The 15,776-nt window shown below is 35.4% G+C and overlaps 1 protein-coding gene across 4 annotated transcripts in view; it reads right to left on the reverse strand.

The window, feature by feature from the left end:
• Nucleotides 1–15,776, reverse strand: part of ZNF236 (zinc finger protein 236) — a 68,267-nt gene that overhangs the window by 28,136 nt on the left and 24,355 nt on the right. For all 4 annotated transcript variants that reach the window (XM_085220660.1, XM_085220657.1, XM_085220656.1 and 1 more), the window contains exons 9-16: nucleotides 13,189–13,392; nucleotides 11,463–11,691; nucleotides 9,186–9,458; nucleotides 7,132–7,335; nucleotides 4,126–4,270; nucleotides 2,720–2,980; nucleotides 2,246–2,496; nucleotides 1,732–1,833 (exon numbers count right to left, since the gene is read on the reverse strand). In XM_085220660.1, the coding sequence (XP_085076786.1) occupies nucleotides 1,732–1,833; nucleotides 2,246–2,496; nucleotides 2,720–2,980; nucleotides 4,126–4,270; nucleotides 7,132–7,335; nucleotides 9,186–9,458; nucleotides 11,463–11,691; nucleotides 13,189–13,392 (1,669 nt within the window). The remainder of the gene's footprint in view (nucleotides 1–1,731; nucleotides 1,834–2,245; nucleotides 2,497–2,719; nucleotides 2,981–4,125; nucleotides 4,271–7,131; nucleotides 7,336–9,185; nucleotides 9,459–11,462; nucleotides 11,692–13,188; nucleotides 13,393–15,776) is intronic.

Consider the following 15,776-nt stretch of genomic DNA (forward strand, 5'->3'; position numbering starts at 1 on the left):
GTATGAAATGCACGTATTCCCCTTTTCTTTAAAACAAACAAACAATAAAAATAAAACCTACTGACGATTTTCTAGGAACTCTGATGTTGTTCTATTAATAAACACTGAGCCAAAATATCTTAACAAGAACACAGCCTAAAAATGCCAAGAAAATAAAAAAATGTCTAGAACTTGAATGTTCTGTCTAGCTGATAGGAAAAAGAAATTAGGAGCATGAAGCACAGATGCAGACATAGGGAGAGGGTCGACCAATTTAACGCATGCATCCGCGCAAATGCTTACCTACCTGAAATTCAAAAATTTTGTAGGGCTCCAGGATCTTCAAGGAAACTTCAAAGAGTTGAGAATCTGTGGATGAGATTCCAAGTAGAACAGGAAACATCTTATACAAATGAGCTTTAGGAAAAAAAAACACGTTTTGATTCTCCAGTACCAATTTTATAATTGTGCTGTTGATCAGCCTATATTTCTGATGAAAGAATTGTTTTGTAGGATCCAAAACACTTTCCTTCCCTGAAAAAAGCATCAAGTATTCAGCACTTACTAAAAGGAAAAGATAAACACACTAGGAACTGAAGTCTAACTAAAATAACAAAACAACGTTTAAATAATGTTTTTTATAAATTCAAAAAAGCTGTACAAATCCAAAAGAAAAAAACCACCACCACACTGAAAGTAACACTGAGGGTGAAAGTTTTCTCATTTATTCTGTGGTCTCTTATTGCTCACTGAGATAACTCTAAAAGATAACTAATAATAATCTATAGGGTTTTAATAGAATGTTTCAGTCCTGCTTAATAAAAGTGGAGTATAAACTATTTTCTCAGTTACACACAAAGTAGCATAACCTAGGGAATTGAAATCTGCAGCAAATTACCCTATTTCTTCACAGTTCCATGCGACTTAGCAATAGATTATACTTTTATGAAAGGCTCCATACAAGTAAAGAGGGAATGAAATGAAGAATAGAGAAGTTTAGTCAGCAGGGATATCAACTGTTGATTACCAGTTACGTAAAGTTCTTTGCTGGAGTCAGAAACAAATAAAACTCTGTAAACTTAACACCCCCCATCCCCCAACCAAAAAACTGGTATCTTCATACAAGCACCAACTCAAGAGAGCCAACAGCAAAAAGCAAAGAAACTCTGTAATTTCTTCATTCTCTGCAAACTACGTAAGCATTCCTTATGCACATTTCTGAGTACTCTGTAACTAAAACAAAGAAGTTTCCAAGTGTTTATGATCTCTTCATTTGTCATGCATGTAGCTTTATAAAAATACAAAGGAAATTGCTGTCATTAGGTGAAACTGATTTTTTTTACATGATTATATATTTTACACTTTTTCTATAATGAATCTCAGCAGCTACTCAGTCAAATCTTAGACTGCTTCTGATCATCTCAGGTTCTGAACAAGTACAGCTAGAGCTTTCACACTAATTACAAACAGAATCATGGAAGGAATATAAAATGCCCGACTATAAATGTCATAGTTTTATGACTAAATATCAGCTCATGAAAGGAAAAGCTAATTATATTTAAGTATTCAAAATATTCTATCACATATAGCTTCAAAACAGTAAGTTAAGAAAATGTTTCTGCAAGGTTTCTTACATTGCAGTTACTTCAATTATGGATGCTGTTTCAAAATGCCTTATGATAGCTAAGCCGCAAAACCAAATTTATAAAGGTTACTTTCAAAAGCTTTACAAAATTTTTATTTATTACTAACCTTGTGATAAGCCCTGTTGATCAAATGACTGCTGTGTTATAGATTGTTGCTCAAACTGAGTCATGTTTTCCTGTAAAGCATGCTGGGATGTCACAAATCTATCTGAAATGGGGGAGAGAAGGGAATTGGATGGAAAACAAAAATAGAAAAAAAAATAAAATAAAGATGTAATTAACAGGACAATTCCGCTGTTCCTAAGAATTTTATAGTAATCCAAACTTTTCCTTTATTAAAACTAAAAAAAATAGCTGAATACGTATTTAAACCTTAGATTATTGCAGGCTGTAGTAATTACTAAAAAATTACACAATGAAAAACACCAAATAAAAATATGAAATACGCACAAGTTTTCTGCCAGTATTTTTTTCCTATGTATTTAGCAATTTTATGTATACAGATAAATAGTGCAAAGTTTAATATTCACTATCTTTTTAACAGCATACCCAGACTGTATAGTATATCAAGTAGTGAGCTTTTACTCCCTTTACTGCTCTGGTTATTTTCATATACTCACCCTCATCTTGCTCTAAAGGTTGATCAGCCAGCTGTTGTTCAAGTGCTGTTTCTTCTGTGCCTCCTACTGGCTGCTGGTCTAACTCTAAAATTGCTTGCTGATCTGTTGCAACAGCTTCTGACTGCTGCAGCTCATCACTTTCAATCTCTACTTGCATCTGTGCAGAAACATGAATACTCTGTTGATCTACTGTAGAATCATCTATTGAAGTAGACTGCTGATGTTGCTGAAGTTGCTGTGCAAGTTCATACCTACAATGAAAGGCAAGAAATTTTTTTTATGGCTTAGACATTATTTATCAGAATTTTTATCATGCATAATAATCTATTTCAGAGTTAGTTGAACTCAGTTAGCTACCCATAAGTATCCTTTCTGATTATTAGCATTTACTGAGTAAAGTCGTCTTTCAAAGCATTTTTAAGGAAGGACTGCTGAAATATGTTGAAGGATACATAACAAAAATTGTAAACGTACCTATGAGTCTTCATATGTTTTTTACAGTTTAATGAGGTTTTGAATGTTTTTTGACAATACGGACACATATACGGCCGAAGGTCATTATGGATCCCCATGTGCCGCCTGAGGCTACCACCAGTAGTGAAGGCCCCGTTGCATATAAGACACTTAAAAGCTTTCAGTCCAGTATGTGTTCTAATATGTGCTTTCAGAACTCCCGCTGACACAAAACCTCTTCCACACTGAGAGCACTTAAAGGGCTTTTCACCAGTATGCGACCTTTGTAAGAGAAAGTAAAAGTTAATTTGCTTGATTCCAAGAGATATTAAAATATTAAATTAAAAAAAAAGTAAAATATAGACACTAAGGCAACTGCTGCATGCATGGAAGCAGCCTCAACTAAAAAAAAAAATCTGGATATTAAAGCTTTAATAATAGGTCCTGCACACCATCAGTGGCAGAGCTAGAAGTAGCACCTTCTCATCAGACTTGGCTGAATTAAAAAAATTTGGGTTGAAATGAATATAATATACTCTTTGGATTAAGATATTACCATTCACATGTAATTTGCTCATTTCAGCTAAAACTGTGTCCACGGAAGTTCAGAATAAAACATTCTTTACTTAAATCATAGTAACCTTTCCCCCCCATATTTTCTTCTTCACTTATTCATAGATTATAGAACAGGAAGCTGTGCTTGATAACCTGACTAAATGGCAAAGGCTGTGGACTATAAAACTTTGTTACCGCTTGGAGCAATCTGATCTAACTTTGAAGCTATCCATTCTTTTTAACACAGAGTTGGATTAGTTACTACCACCGGTCCCCCTTCAACTGTAATTTTTCTACAACCTTGTGATTTTATGTTTGTAACAAACACCCACTCTATGAACTTATACAGAACTTCAAGCAACAAAATGACCCCAAAAAAGTATGCTCAACTGCACTACAAACTTAAATTTTTAGATTTAATACATTTTAAAAAATGGATACAGAAAGAAAAGTTGATTTCCTTCCCAAATAACAGCAGTTACATACAAAGCAGATTATTTGGGGTATGCTATTAAAAACTATTACAAGAATTTGCATGTAATGCCTACAATTTTCTATAAATCATTCAGTAAAAAAAGGACTTCAAGTGTCCCTTCCAACCCTGGCCATTCTGTGATTCTGTGTGATTTTGTTAATGAGCTGCACAGCAAACACAACCATGTGCACTGCCAGGATTACATGCAGACACAAATTATTCCAAAATCTCCTTCAACCCTACCAGAAAAATCACTTATCATTGGTTCACTCCTTAAAGGACAATAAAAACAAAAACAGCCTCTTCAAGCTTCTCTTTTTCAGAGCATAGTGTAAGTTTCATGCTTTTCATTAAGAACTGCTTTGTACATTTCCTTTCTCCTTTGTGTTTGTTTTACCTGATATGTTGTTTAAGATGACAAGATTTTTTATAGGCTCGATGGCAATAAAAACATTTATACGGTCTGTCTGCATCATTCACAAAATTATTGTTAAAATAATTTTGGAAGAACTGGCTATTCCTTGGAATTGGTTGGATAAGACCTGCACAAAAAACACACGCAAACACACACAAAAGGAACAAATAATTGTTAAAGATATTTACAGTTATCTAAAAAGGCAGTATTTGAAAAAAAACAACGGCTGGATTTTTAGTATGCTAGTATATGGTAGAAATAGCACATTTTCATCACCTATTTAAAAGGTTTGCATGCACTATTTAGCATTATACATACTGTATCATGTGTGCTATCTTAGTGATAATTTGTATCTATATGTCAACCTCATTATATTGAGCTTCAACACACCAACTTTCAAGAAAGTCAACAGTTAAGAATTCACTGCCCAACAGATGTTTCACATTTAGTCAAGAGCCAAATATATATCTTGTCAAATACTTAATAGACCAAATGCTTCTTACAGTTTTTCCATGACATATATAACTTGTAATGCGCTGTACTCTGAAGTCAGTTAAAAGCACAGTTCTGGAAAACCAGTTAAGAGCTTCTGCTAATAAACATCCAACCACTGATACAAGAGTATTCTGTCTCAGACAACAGCAGCCCATTATTCCAAGTGCTGTGATAAAACATGGACAGCAGCAGAGTTCTCTCATGAACTTACCATCATTCATGCATCTGAACACACACACAAGTACTCATCACAACACCAGTACAAAAGACTAACGAACAGCTTTTCAATAAAATAGCAAAAGATCCATTTATGAAACTTAATAATCAGCAAACAAAACCTATGTAAACCATTTTCAAACCGCTTCATATTCAGAAACATTAGTCCAGGGTTTCTACTGTCTTTCAAATATAATTGAGAAGATAAAGAGAGGAAATGAGACATGACAACATCAAAACAAGAATGACCTGTTCCCTCAGGTCCTATCACTATAATCACCTGTTGCTCTGCTTCCATAGTGAGGAAGTTGTAGCCTGACATAATTCCTCCCCTTCTGCTTTCTCTAGGCTGAACCAACCATGTGGCCTCAGCTGTTCCTCATACCTCTTGCTCTCCCTTGGACAGTCTCTAATAGTTTTACATCCCTTTTATATTGTGGCATCCAAACCTGCATTCAGTGCTCAAGGTGAGACTGCACTTCAGGCAGAGCAGGACAATCTCTTCCTACATCTGGCTGGTAGTGCTGGGCCCCAGGGTATGGCTGACCCTTTTGGATGCCAGGGGACAAGGCTGGATCATATACAACTTGCCATTAAACAGAACTCCCAGATTCCTTTCCACAGAGATGATCTCCAGTCTCTTGTCTCTCAATCTGTACATACAAGGACTACTCCATCCCAGGTGCAGAATCTGGCATTTGCTCATTAAATTTTATAAGGCTGATAAGTGCCTTACCTGGCCCGGCTCTAATCTATCAAGGTCTCTCTGTAAGGCCTCTCTATCTTAAGGAGGCATCAGCTCCTTCTAATTTAGTATCATCTGCAAACTTCCTTGACTCCAAATCATTAGTGAAAACACTAAGGAGAACTGGCCCTAAAGTGGAATCCCGGGGAATCCCACTAGTGACTGGCCACCAGCTTTCCTTAACGCCATTTACTATAATCCTTTGAACACAACCAATTGTTTACCCAATGCATTATGTACTTGTAGACAATGCATGAGTTTTGGCTGCATGGATTTTATTCCTACAATGCCAAACAACATCTCTGTAGTTCTCCCACATACCCGACCTTGCTTCCAGCACTCATACATTTTCTTTTCACATCCGAACTCTAGAAGAACCCTGCTCAGTCAAGCCACATTTAGTTTACTTCTAGTACTTTGAGATTGTCTGCCTTCTACACTCTGAAGAGATAGCTCTTAAAGCATGATCAGCATATGTGAACCCCAGTACCTTCAACAACAGAATCCAAGGGCATCTCATTAGTTTCTTGTGCTGCCTCAACTCTGTTTTCCAGGTTTCAAAGTTTTACTGGCAGTTCTGCTACCACAAAATATGTGAAACTTAACTGAGTGGTCACTTCATCCAATGGGATCCTCTCTCTTTACTAGCAACAAATCCAATTGCTAGTAAAGCAGACTTGCCTAGTCAGCTACCTCAGCACTGTAACAAGAAGTTTTCTTCAAATAACAATTACTATTGCATACAGTAATTCTTGCAATGTAAGCAAAAGGATTTTTACAGAGATAAAGATTTTAGGATAGATCTATTATCAATATGGTGTTCTACCATACAAAGACAACTACACAACAGACAAAGCAGGGGTTAAAATACTGCCGAGTCAAAAACCAATGAAGAGTAAAGATCCTGCCCACTACATTGACCTCTGCTAGATAATATATTACCTTGATTGAGATGTGAGACATCTTGTTCCAAAAAGTGGTTTTATGTAATGTAACAATTACTCTACAACACAACTAAAGTAACTATATTGATTATCTATAGCATGTTCAAGAATTATTCTGCCCCTTATTGAAACATTACCACTAATTCAGCTGAGGATCATAATTACACTAAATGTACTAAAATCATGTAACACTGACTCATTTAATACAGTAATTAGAATAAATGCGATGAGCTCAAGAAAAATCTAGGACATTAACTGTACATCATTTTTCTATACCAAGGATCTAGAAATAGTTTAAGTGCTCTAACTTATGTAATGTAAAAATTAATATACTTTTTATTCGTAGGGTTTATTCAATTCCTGCATAAATAAAAAAGACTTTGTAATTTTGAAAGGACAGAAGAATTCTAATGTAAGCAAACTATGAAATATCGCATTTAGTTGAAGCCCGATTTCTGATTACTTACTTCAAAGCACATCCTTCTCACTAAAGCCTGACTGTGTTTGCTTTATTAAACTGTGACCTCTATTTTCCATATATTCTATATTTCACGTTTACAAGCAAGCACAGGTTTACTGACTCTTTACCTAAATCAGTGATGAGTATGGGCTCTTGCAAAGGGATATCTGGCACAGGAACACTCGTCTTTCCTACTCGAACTTTTGCAGGTTTACGTTGATGTCGCATCTTTCTTAGTTCACTATGTTTAAAATGTGAAGCAATATGTGTTTTCCTGTGGCCAGATGTTCTAAACTTCTTGTCACAGTGAGGACAAGCAAAAGGCCTAACACCTGCAAGAGATTTAAAGAAAAATTAGTTTCAAATTTTATTTCCATCTTCCCAGAAATGCAGTTTGGGGGTATAGATTCTCTTTTCTCTATTTTCTGTTTTGGTTTCCATCTGAGAGTTCATTGTTAAATATGTTTTCAGAGGAGATCAATAAAATGTAATCAAAAGTAAATATGAAACTGCCAAGCTACTAACTGGTTCTAACACTTCAAGCAAGCTTATTATCAGGGAAGAAGAAGCAACAGCAGTTTTTCAAAGGTCGCCAGAAGCTATCAAAGAATTGCTTTGGTCAAATATTCTTCCAAAACAATCCGCTGACAACTGCGAGAAAAAAAATCAGCAAACACAAAAGCAAATGAAACGTTATAAGACAAAACACACAAATGGAGATGTAGTAGTTTAAAGAAATTCTCTATCAGTCTCTGACAATGTCAACAGTGTTAGATGGCAGTCAAATAAGCATGCCAACAACAATTTTTTGAAGTGAGACTTTTTCACTACAAAATCCAGTAGCATTTTGAACAGAATATTCATATTTGGGCTTGCTCTTGGAATATACACTGGAGAACTTGGTAAGTTATGGAAACAGGCAAAACTGATGCATTCCACTTCTGCCCAAGAAGAAATCTTGACAAGGCTTGAAAACATGATTGGGTACACCACGAAGAAAATCATAAATGGAAAAAAATGCACACAAGAATGTAGTGTTCCTCATAATAGAACAATTAAGAAATTTATTACAATTAAGAAAGAATATTTAAAGCAAAAGAAAATCAGCATAGAGGGAAGATGAACCTTTAAGCAATTCAGCAAACCTAACGTGATTGACAAAGAAAAAACAGCAAATACCCATCTCTGAGAGGTAGCCGTACAGTTATATGGTGAAGCTCCACAAGCACTGAACATATTTTTCAATCCCAACAGTGCTTTGGATGATTGAATGAGTCTGATTTCTTAAATATTTACTTTAAAGCAATAGACAAAAGACAAGTTTAGAACTTTATAGTACGAAAAAAAAAAAAGTTCTGCAGATGGATTCAACTTCAATATTTCATGGGCTAAAGGCAGACTAAGAACACAGTGAACACCAAACATACATAACCAATGAACGACACAGGAAAAGTTTTGCCACAAACTCCGAAGTTAGCAAGAAACTGCATTTTACAGAATACAAACATAAATATGAAACTTTTTCATTCCTATTTGAGTATCACATTGTGATAGCTGGTTGAAAGCTTGTGTACCAACATGAAAAAAAACCAAAAAATGGAAAATGACAAGACAGTTCATCAGGACTGGAAAATTCATTTAATCTATGCAGAAGGTAGAAGTTCATCCACAGAAAAAGAGATCCTGAAGCTATCGTATATGATATAAACAATAAAGATCATATCAGCACCCAAGTTTTAGGGTATGCAGTGTAAGGCTTTTGAAGTATCTAAGTCAGCGAAACTACCACACATCTTACGGCAGGAGATAAAACAGGAAGTAAAAATATTGTCATGAGTGATATAGTGAATTTATTGAAGACTGTAGAGAAAAGAATATGCAGAGTAAAATAACTGACTGAGCAAAATCAGAATCCAAATTCTATGAGTTGATTATATATTCAACAGAATCTAATACACTCACAATATCAACATTAAAAGAAGAGCTGATTCATCAGAAAACAAAACACTAGAAAGTTAGAGAAAAAAATCAAGTTCATCGTAAGACACTAGAATTGATTTACTCTACAGTAGATATCAATGATGCGATAGGCACATCTGTAATTAAGCAACTGAAACTGTGTATTTTCTTTTGAGGCTTCACTCACATTAAAGAAAATACAAATGCAGCTTTGAGTCCTTACCTGTATGTAGACGTATATGAACTTTTAAACTCCCTGAGGTGGAAAAGCATTTCATACAAAATTGGCACTTGAAAGCTTTAATGCCAGTATGTGTTTTTATGTGTGCTGTGAGAGTACTCTTAACAGCAAATGCACGAAAACACTGGGGACACTTGAATGGCTTCTCATGGGTATGAATGCGAATGTGACGCACTAAATCACTTGGTTTTTTAAATTCTTTAGAGCAGTACGGACAGACATGCCACCTTATTCCATTTTCCTCACGTATAGAACCTGGAAAAAAAATAAAAACATTTGCGGTTGAAGGATTTTAACTGGTTTTTTGTTTCTGAATTCCACTGTACTGTCACTATCATACTGATTAATCAGAAAGAACATGAAAACATTTTACAGATGCTACTAAAAAAACACTCTGTAGGACAATTAACTTCTTTGTCAGATACGTTCAATAGCAATGAGCTGTCATGAGAAAATCAAAATCCGAGAAACTCCTGCTGAAATTCAAACATTTTTATGCTATTGAGAATGAAGGGCAAAAGAAGAAAGAGCTAAAAAACGTAACTCCACGGAATAGGAAGAAACAGTTCACAGGCCACTTTGAATGTAAGCGTAATGCAATCCAATATACCAGTTAACTTAGAAATATCACAAATCTAGCAGTGAAAGTAACTCCAGAGTCATAGCCGCATCTACAAACTACTTAAATTACTAAACACTTACTGGATGGGATATTCTATATGGATCTTCTCAGTATTCAGTAAAGCGTGAATCCCTCACAGTTCTCAACTATCAGTACAATGTTCTGCTTTTATCTCTATTTCTAATTAAGTTCATGATGTGTATTTACTAATATTGAAAGCAGCATCTGGATTATATAAAGGCAGAGCTTACAGTTTGGCAGGTAGGGCAGGATTTCACTTTAGCCCAGTAGAGCTATGGAGAACAAATTTACAACTAAATCACTACTTTCAGGTTACAGACTTACACTATAATTTTGTCATTTTTAAAGGAATAAAATTCTGTAAAGAGTTGCTCTAAATGCAATTTAAGGCTATTTTTCACAAAAGTTGTTTCATGATCCAAGAATCCTGAGCTCTATTACAAAGCAACAACATACCTCTGCTTCTGACAAATGACAAAACAATGACAATGGAAGCTTCTGAATACTATCAGACCTTCGTTTTCTTTTAAATTCAAATACACTGTTTAATATATGAGATATTCACTCATTTAAATCAGTTTATAGGCACACCATGTGAACTATGCTAGCACATTATTTTTTTTAAAGTAACAAATACAGACTCCTGTTTGACTGTACAGCACAGACTTATTTTTGTTTGCAGTAAGGTATTTGTTATCTTTACACGCACAGAATAAAAGAGTTGTTATAGGCAATGGGAAAATTTAATGCTGATTTTTATCAGTTACGCAGGACAAGCTGAGTCATTTTGGGGCTTTTTTTTTTGTGTGTGTTTGTTTGTTTTGTTTTTGCTTTGGATCAATTTCTGCATCCCTTGCGAAATAAAAATGCATCATGAACATATTTATGAAGTTACTAGGGACACAGCCAAGTGATTGGCCATCTCCAACAGGCCAGCCACTGAAGTAAGACAGCCATACTTGGAACAAAGAACTTCTAGCGACCTTAAGGTCCAAGCAACCATAACATTAAAACTGCAATGAAGCACACAGTGAGAGAATACAGACTTGTACAAACAAAATAAAGTGTGGAGGCAGGATAATAACCTGTATCTACGATGACATAATCACATGAGTACTATGATCCCAAACATAGTTTTCATCAAAAGTACTACCCACAACGCCAATCTTTACTCTTCCTTTTACAGGCTGTATCAGTGGCCATTACTTGTATGAGGCAGCAGCACTTCTATCTACGTGAGGCCTCACTTCCAAAGACAAAAAGGAGAGCTTGCAACAACTCTCTGCTCCAGGTGATACCACAAAATCCCAATTATCCTCAAAGAACAATGGGGAGAAAGGTATGGAAAATATTTATTTTATAGCTTTGTCTCTTCTATTTTCTGTTCTATTCCAAGAACTTTCAGAAGATTTCATAGTATAACCTCACTTATTGCTACTCTGTCAACTAACGAAATCCATAAATGACGTTAATCACAACTTACACAAACACTGTATTTTAGGTAAACGTAGATGATCTACAATATGTTTTGAGAAATCCCTTTATGAAGTCATCAACAGCCCCAGAAATACTGCAGTCCTTACTGCACAAAAAGTAGCAAACAGTAGCAACATTACCAGGTAAAAATGGCGATTTTTTCTTAATAACCTTTTTTTCTTTTTTATCCAGTTTATCTGTACTCTCTTGTTCCTTATCTTGTTCTGCATTATTAGAGTCAGCCTGATGATTTGAGAGAGTCTGGACATCTGCGTTCTGATCCTGGGTCCCAGGAGTCTTAGCTTGGCTGCAGTCAGTAGAATGTGCGGAGACAGGAATTGAAGATAATCCACTGTTCTCTAAAGCTTGCTAGATGAGGGAAAATAAAATCTTCAGACTAGGAAAGAAGCATTCCCTAGCTGCACCAATTTTTCCTCAAACGACTAATCAGAAGATACAACGCAAATATAATCAAAGGACTCACCTTTCAAAAATGTGCCAGCAGTCTCTATGGAGTCAAGCATTTGCCAGGAATATATATCTAAGTCTTATACCCACTACGTAAGATAACAGTTTCCCATTAACATTCAAAGTTGAAGCCCATCAGCTTGGAGAGAAGCCATAATTGGTATAATGAAAATGGAAGTCGGCTATAATGAAAAAGGTAGTCAGCTAAGGAGACACCACCCCTCGAGGTGTTCAAGAAATATTTAGATGTTGTACTGAGGGACATGGTTTAGTGGGAAATATTGGTGATAGGTGGACAGTTGGACTGGATCACCTTAGAGGTCATTTCCAACCTTGGTGATTCTATGATGCAATACAACAAAAAAAGATCTGGAAAAGCTCAAAAGCCTGTCAACAAATCATGGATAACTGTTTTACTGAGGCAAGAGCAGTGCACCCATTTTATGTACATGAGAAGAAACAGAGAGGACACCTTCATGGATGCTACTGCATCTGAGAAGATCCTGGATCAGAGACCTCAAGAATTCATTTCAATAGGATGGCACAAATATTTAATCACTTGGAACAAACCATTTTGTTTTTATTTTGTACAATATGTTTAGTATACTAAACGTTCATGCCTCAAACATTGTTTTTTCTCTTCTTTTCAATATAGCTATCAAGACTACAGTTGTAATTTTGTATGGTAATTTGTTGCACCTACATACAATTTTTCACACATTAGAGATTTAGTACAGATAACATGCAGAACCTGAACAAAGCAATATAAAACATTCAGGTCTTCCAAAAAAGAAATGCAAGTGGTGTTTAACAGGCTAGATGAAAATAGATTAAAGATTTGCAGGATATCAGCAATGCTAAAGGTGAATACCTCCGCCTGTACCACCCTGTTTGCATCTTTATGCAATGGAGGCTTCAAAACAAACACATACATAGTTGAACTACTGCCCTACAGCTCTTCCACTACACAATATTTCCTACTGCCAACATCAAGGACATATGATGGGTTAAACAAAACACAACCTAGGAAGGAATTCGCACAGACAGTAAAGAATCAAATAGCCCACATTAACTTTAGGAATCATTACCAATGGATGCGTGACAAGCTGCTTCTAGGCAAGAAAAAGGAACCAAAACATCCACATATGGGTGTGTGCACAGCTTTCTTCTGTCACATAATCAATATCTGCAATCTTCCTTTTGCAATATTATATAAAGCTGTATCTTGGCATGTCCCATTCCTATTCATTAGACCTTTACAATTATTTCTTAACCAATAAATCATTTAAAAACGCTGAAGGAATGCCACCTTTGAAAATACTGAGGCCAAATATCACTACAAAAAAACGATGACTAAAACCACTGAAATGCAAGGCTGTTATCATACACAGCTCTTACCTGCAAAATATCTCTGTTGAGTCCCACAGCAATGTTGAGTTGCTGACCAGGTTGTTGAGGCTGGCTATTTTCTACAGCACCTGGTTCTGATAACTCAAGGAGTTGCTGGATGACATCAGTTACAGCCTGCTGTCCCTGATTAGCAGTAGCTGAAGACACCTGGTTTTCTGTCTGCTGAAGAAGTGGAGACCGGAAATGCGTGGCCTGAAACACAGAGTAGTACATTTTTAAGGGAAAATGAAAATATACACGAACAGTGCCTGCTGAGCTTCTTATTAACATGCATAATCAAGGAAGACACTGAAATTTATGTATGTAGTAACAACAGAACCTTCAAACAGTTTACAGAACCCAGTCATCAACTACTGAATTCCACATGTATGTGTCACAAGAAATACAATTATGAAAGACACACAATGCTGCCATGGGTGTCTTTTCATAACTTACATTCTACTGAAACAAGTCCTTTCAACAAGTAACCTCCTATTAGCTGAGATGTTTTGTAGGGTATCATTAGTATTGTTACACTGGAACACTTCAGACCAAACAAACCACAAACTAGTATTCCTTCTGCTTTCAACCTTCAAAATCTCTTAACTTTAAGTGGACCTGTTTATACTTTGAAAGTTTAAATACACACAGAGCCGTATCAAAATAATAAAAAAAAATTAATCTTGAAATCAAATGTATTCAGCTCTGATTAGATCACTGTATCTTAGCCACCTTAGTAACAAACAGGTAGAAAAGAGACAGAAGTAATCAGTATTTCCTTTAAAAATCACAAATAAAGGCTTTCTGTTCCCTCTCATTTATGTATTTCTCTTTTCTATAAGAAATAGAACCGCCAAGAGCCTACTGTTATCGAAACAATTGCCTTTAATCGTTTTACTGCAAAAAAGATGTATTTATATATCAACAGGCACTGGAATTCTATTTCTCTATAACACTCTCTATAACACTCCAGATACCTGCTTCTAACATTCACTTCCCTACCTGCAAAATAATCACTTCCAGGCACAAACATTTATATAAAACACTTTATTCTTCTGGATCATTTCTGGCAAGAAATGAATCTCAGGCTTTCTGCACACTGCATTTCTTTCAGCAGAAACCCCCCCCAAGATTTTCCTTGTATTGGTATATTACACTGGACAGTTAAAATTACACTGTCACCATATTTGAGGATGAACAATGAAAAAATTAGCTTTATACCTGTTATGTCCTGAGTATATCATGAAATACTTTTAATGTTTTTGGACAAGAGTATAAAGCACACCCTTATCTCATTACTCTTGCACGCACACAACCAAACGGCACTTGCCATTTGATTGTTTTTACCATTAGTTTGTCTTTTTCACTTCACTAGTGAGAGGGATGAAAAGATGGATTCTATTCAGATTCCAATTTAGCAAAAGTCCAATCAACATTTTGCTATCTATTTTACAAAAATAAAATACATAATATGACATTTTCACTGAAACAACACTGAAGCAAAGTGTGTAACAACTCCTTTTAGAAACCACTTTTCTCCCCAAAACAGAGAAGCTCTTTAATACAGTGGGAAGCTGAGACTAAAAGATCTGTAAAATCTTCCAGGGCTCTAAAACAAGAAAGAAAAGTGTTAAAATAAGGAATTGCTTGACATCATCTTGAAAATTACAGCATCACATATCTTCAGCCAATTTGTTCACATATTATACAGCACTTTTATATACAGTCTCATGAAGATAATCTTTTTTGAAAAATAATATGCACGCATACAAAGTTTGTTATTAATCCTACTAAGTTAGCTTCTTCATTATGAAGAGTTTCAGTGTCCCTTTCTAGGTCCCCCTCAGAATATTTAAATATCTGAGTATCAAACAGTACAAAGAACAAAGTGTCATATTACTACTTTCTAATTCCACATTTCTTCAGTTAGAATAATGAACTCTGTGATCATATTTGGGCTGTGTGACCCACTGCATAAGACAGAGCACATGCTCTGAGTCAATTACTTCTCTAAGAAAAACTACCATAATTTCTATTATCAAATCACTGCTTTCTCCATTGCTATCAAACTTCACGAAGTTACTCCACCAGTACATCACTCATACTAAATTCCATACATTAAGTGTTAGTTTGTCTAGCTTAGGTCCTCAAATTCTTTTTCTTCCTCTTTTAGGGAAAAATATATCACTTTTCTACTTTTCTGCAAAACAGAAAATTAAGTGATTATTAAATATTTCATCTGATGGGCAAAGTAGATAGAGATCCTTTAATCTTTTTGATAAAAAACACATCGTGCAAAACTTTGGGAATTCTGATTGGTCTGATTCCTCTTGTATCTTTGAATACAGTTCATAAGAAGTGGACAAAATAAACAGACATGATAAAAACAAGAATTGTCAGAATGGAATAGAGACTGCAGATAAATTTTTCACTTTGCCTTAAGCAAAGACTTTTCCCAATCTTGCTCCTTCCAGGCAAGGAAAACTTCAATTTTAGCTGACATATTATTTATGATCTACTCAATCCCTGTTTTAATTGGATTTTATGTCCTTTGAATATGGCCTGCTTTCTTTTTCTACAACGTGTGATTTTATTCT

Source organism: Meleagris gallopavo, chromosome 3 (genome assembly GCF_905368555.1).
Source record: "Meleagris gallopavo chromosome 3, MGAL_WU_HG_1.1, whole genome shotgun sequence".
Lineage (NCBI taxonomy): Eukaryota > Metazoa > Chordata > Aves > Galliformes > Phasianidae > Meleagris > Meleagris gallopavo.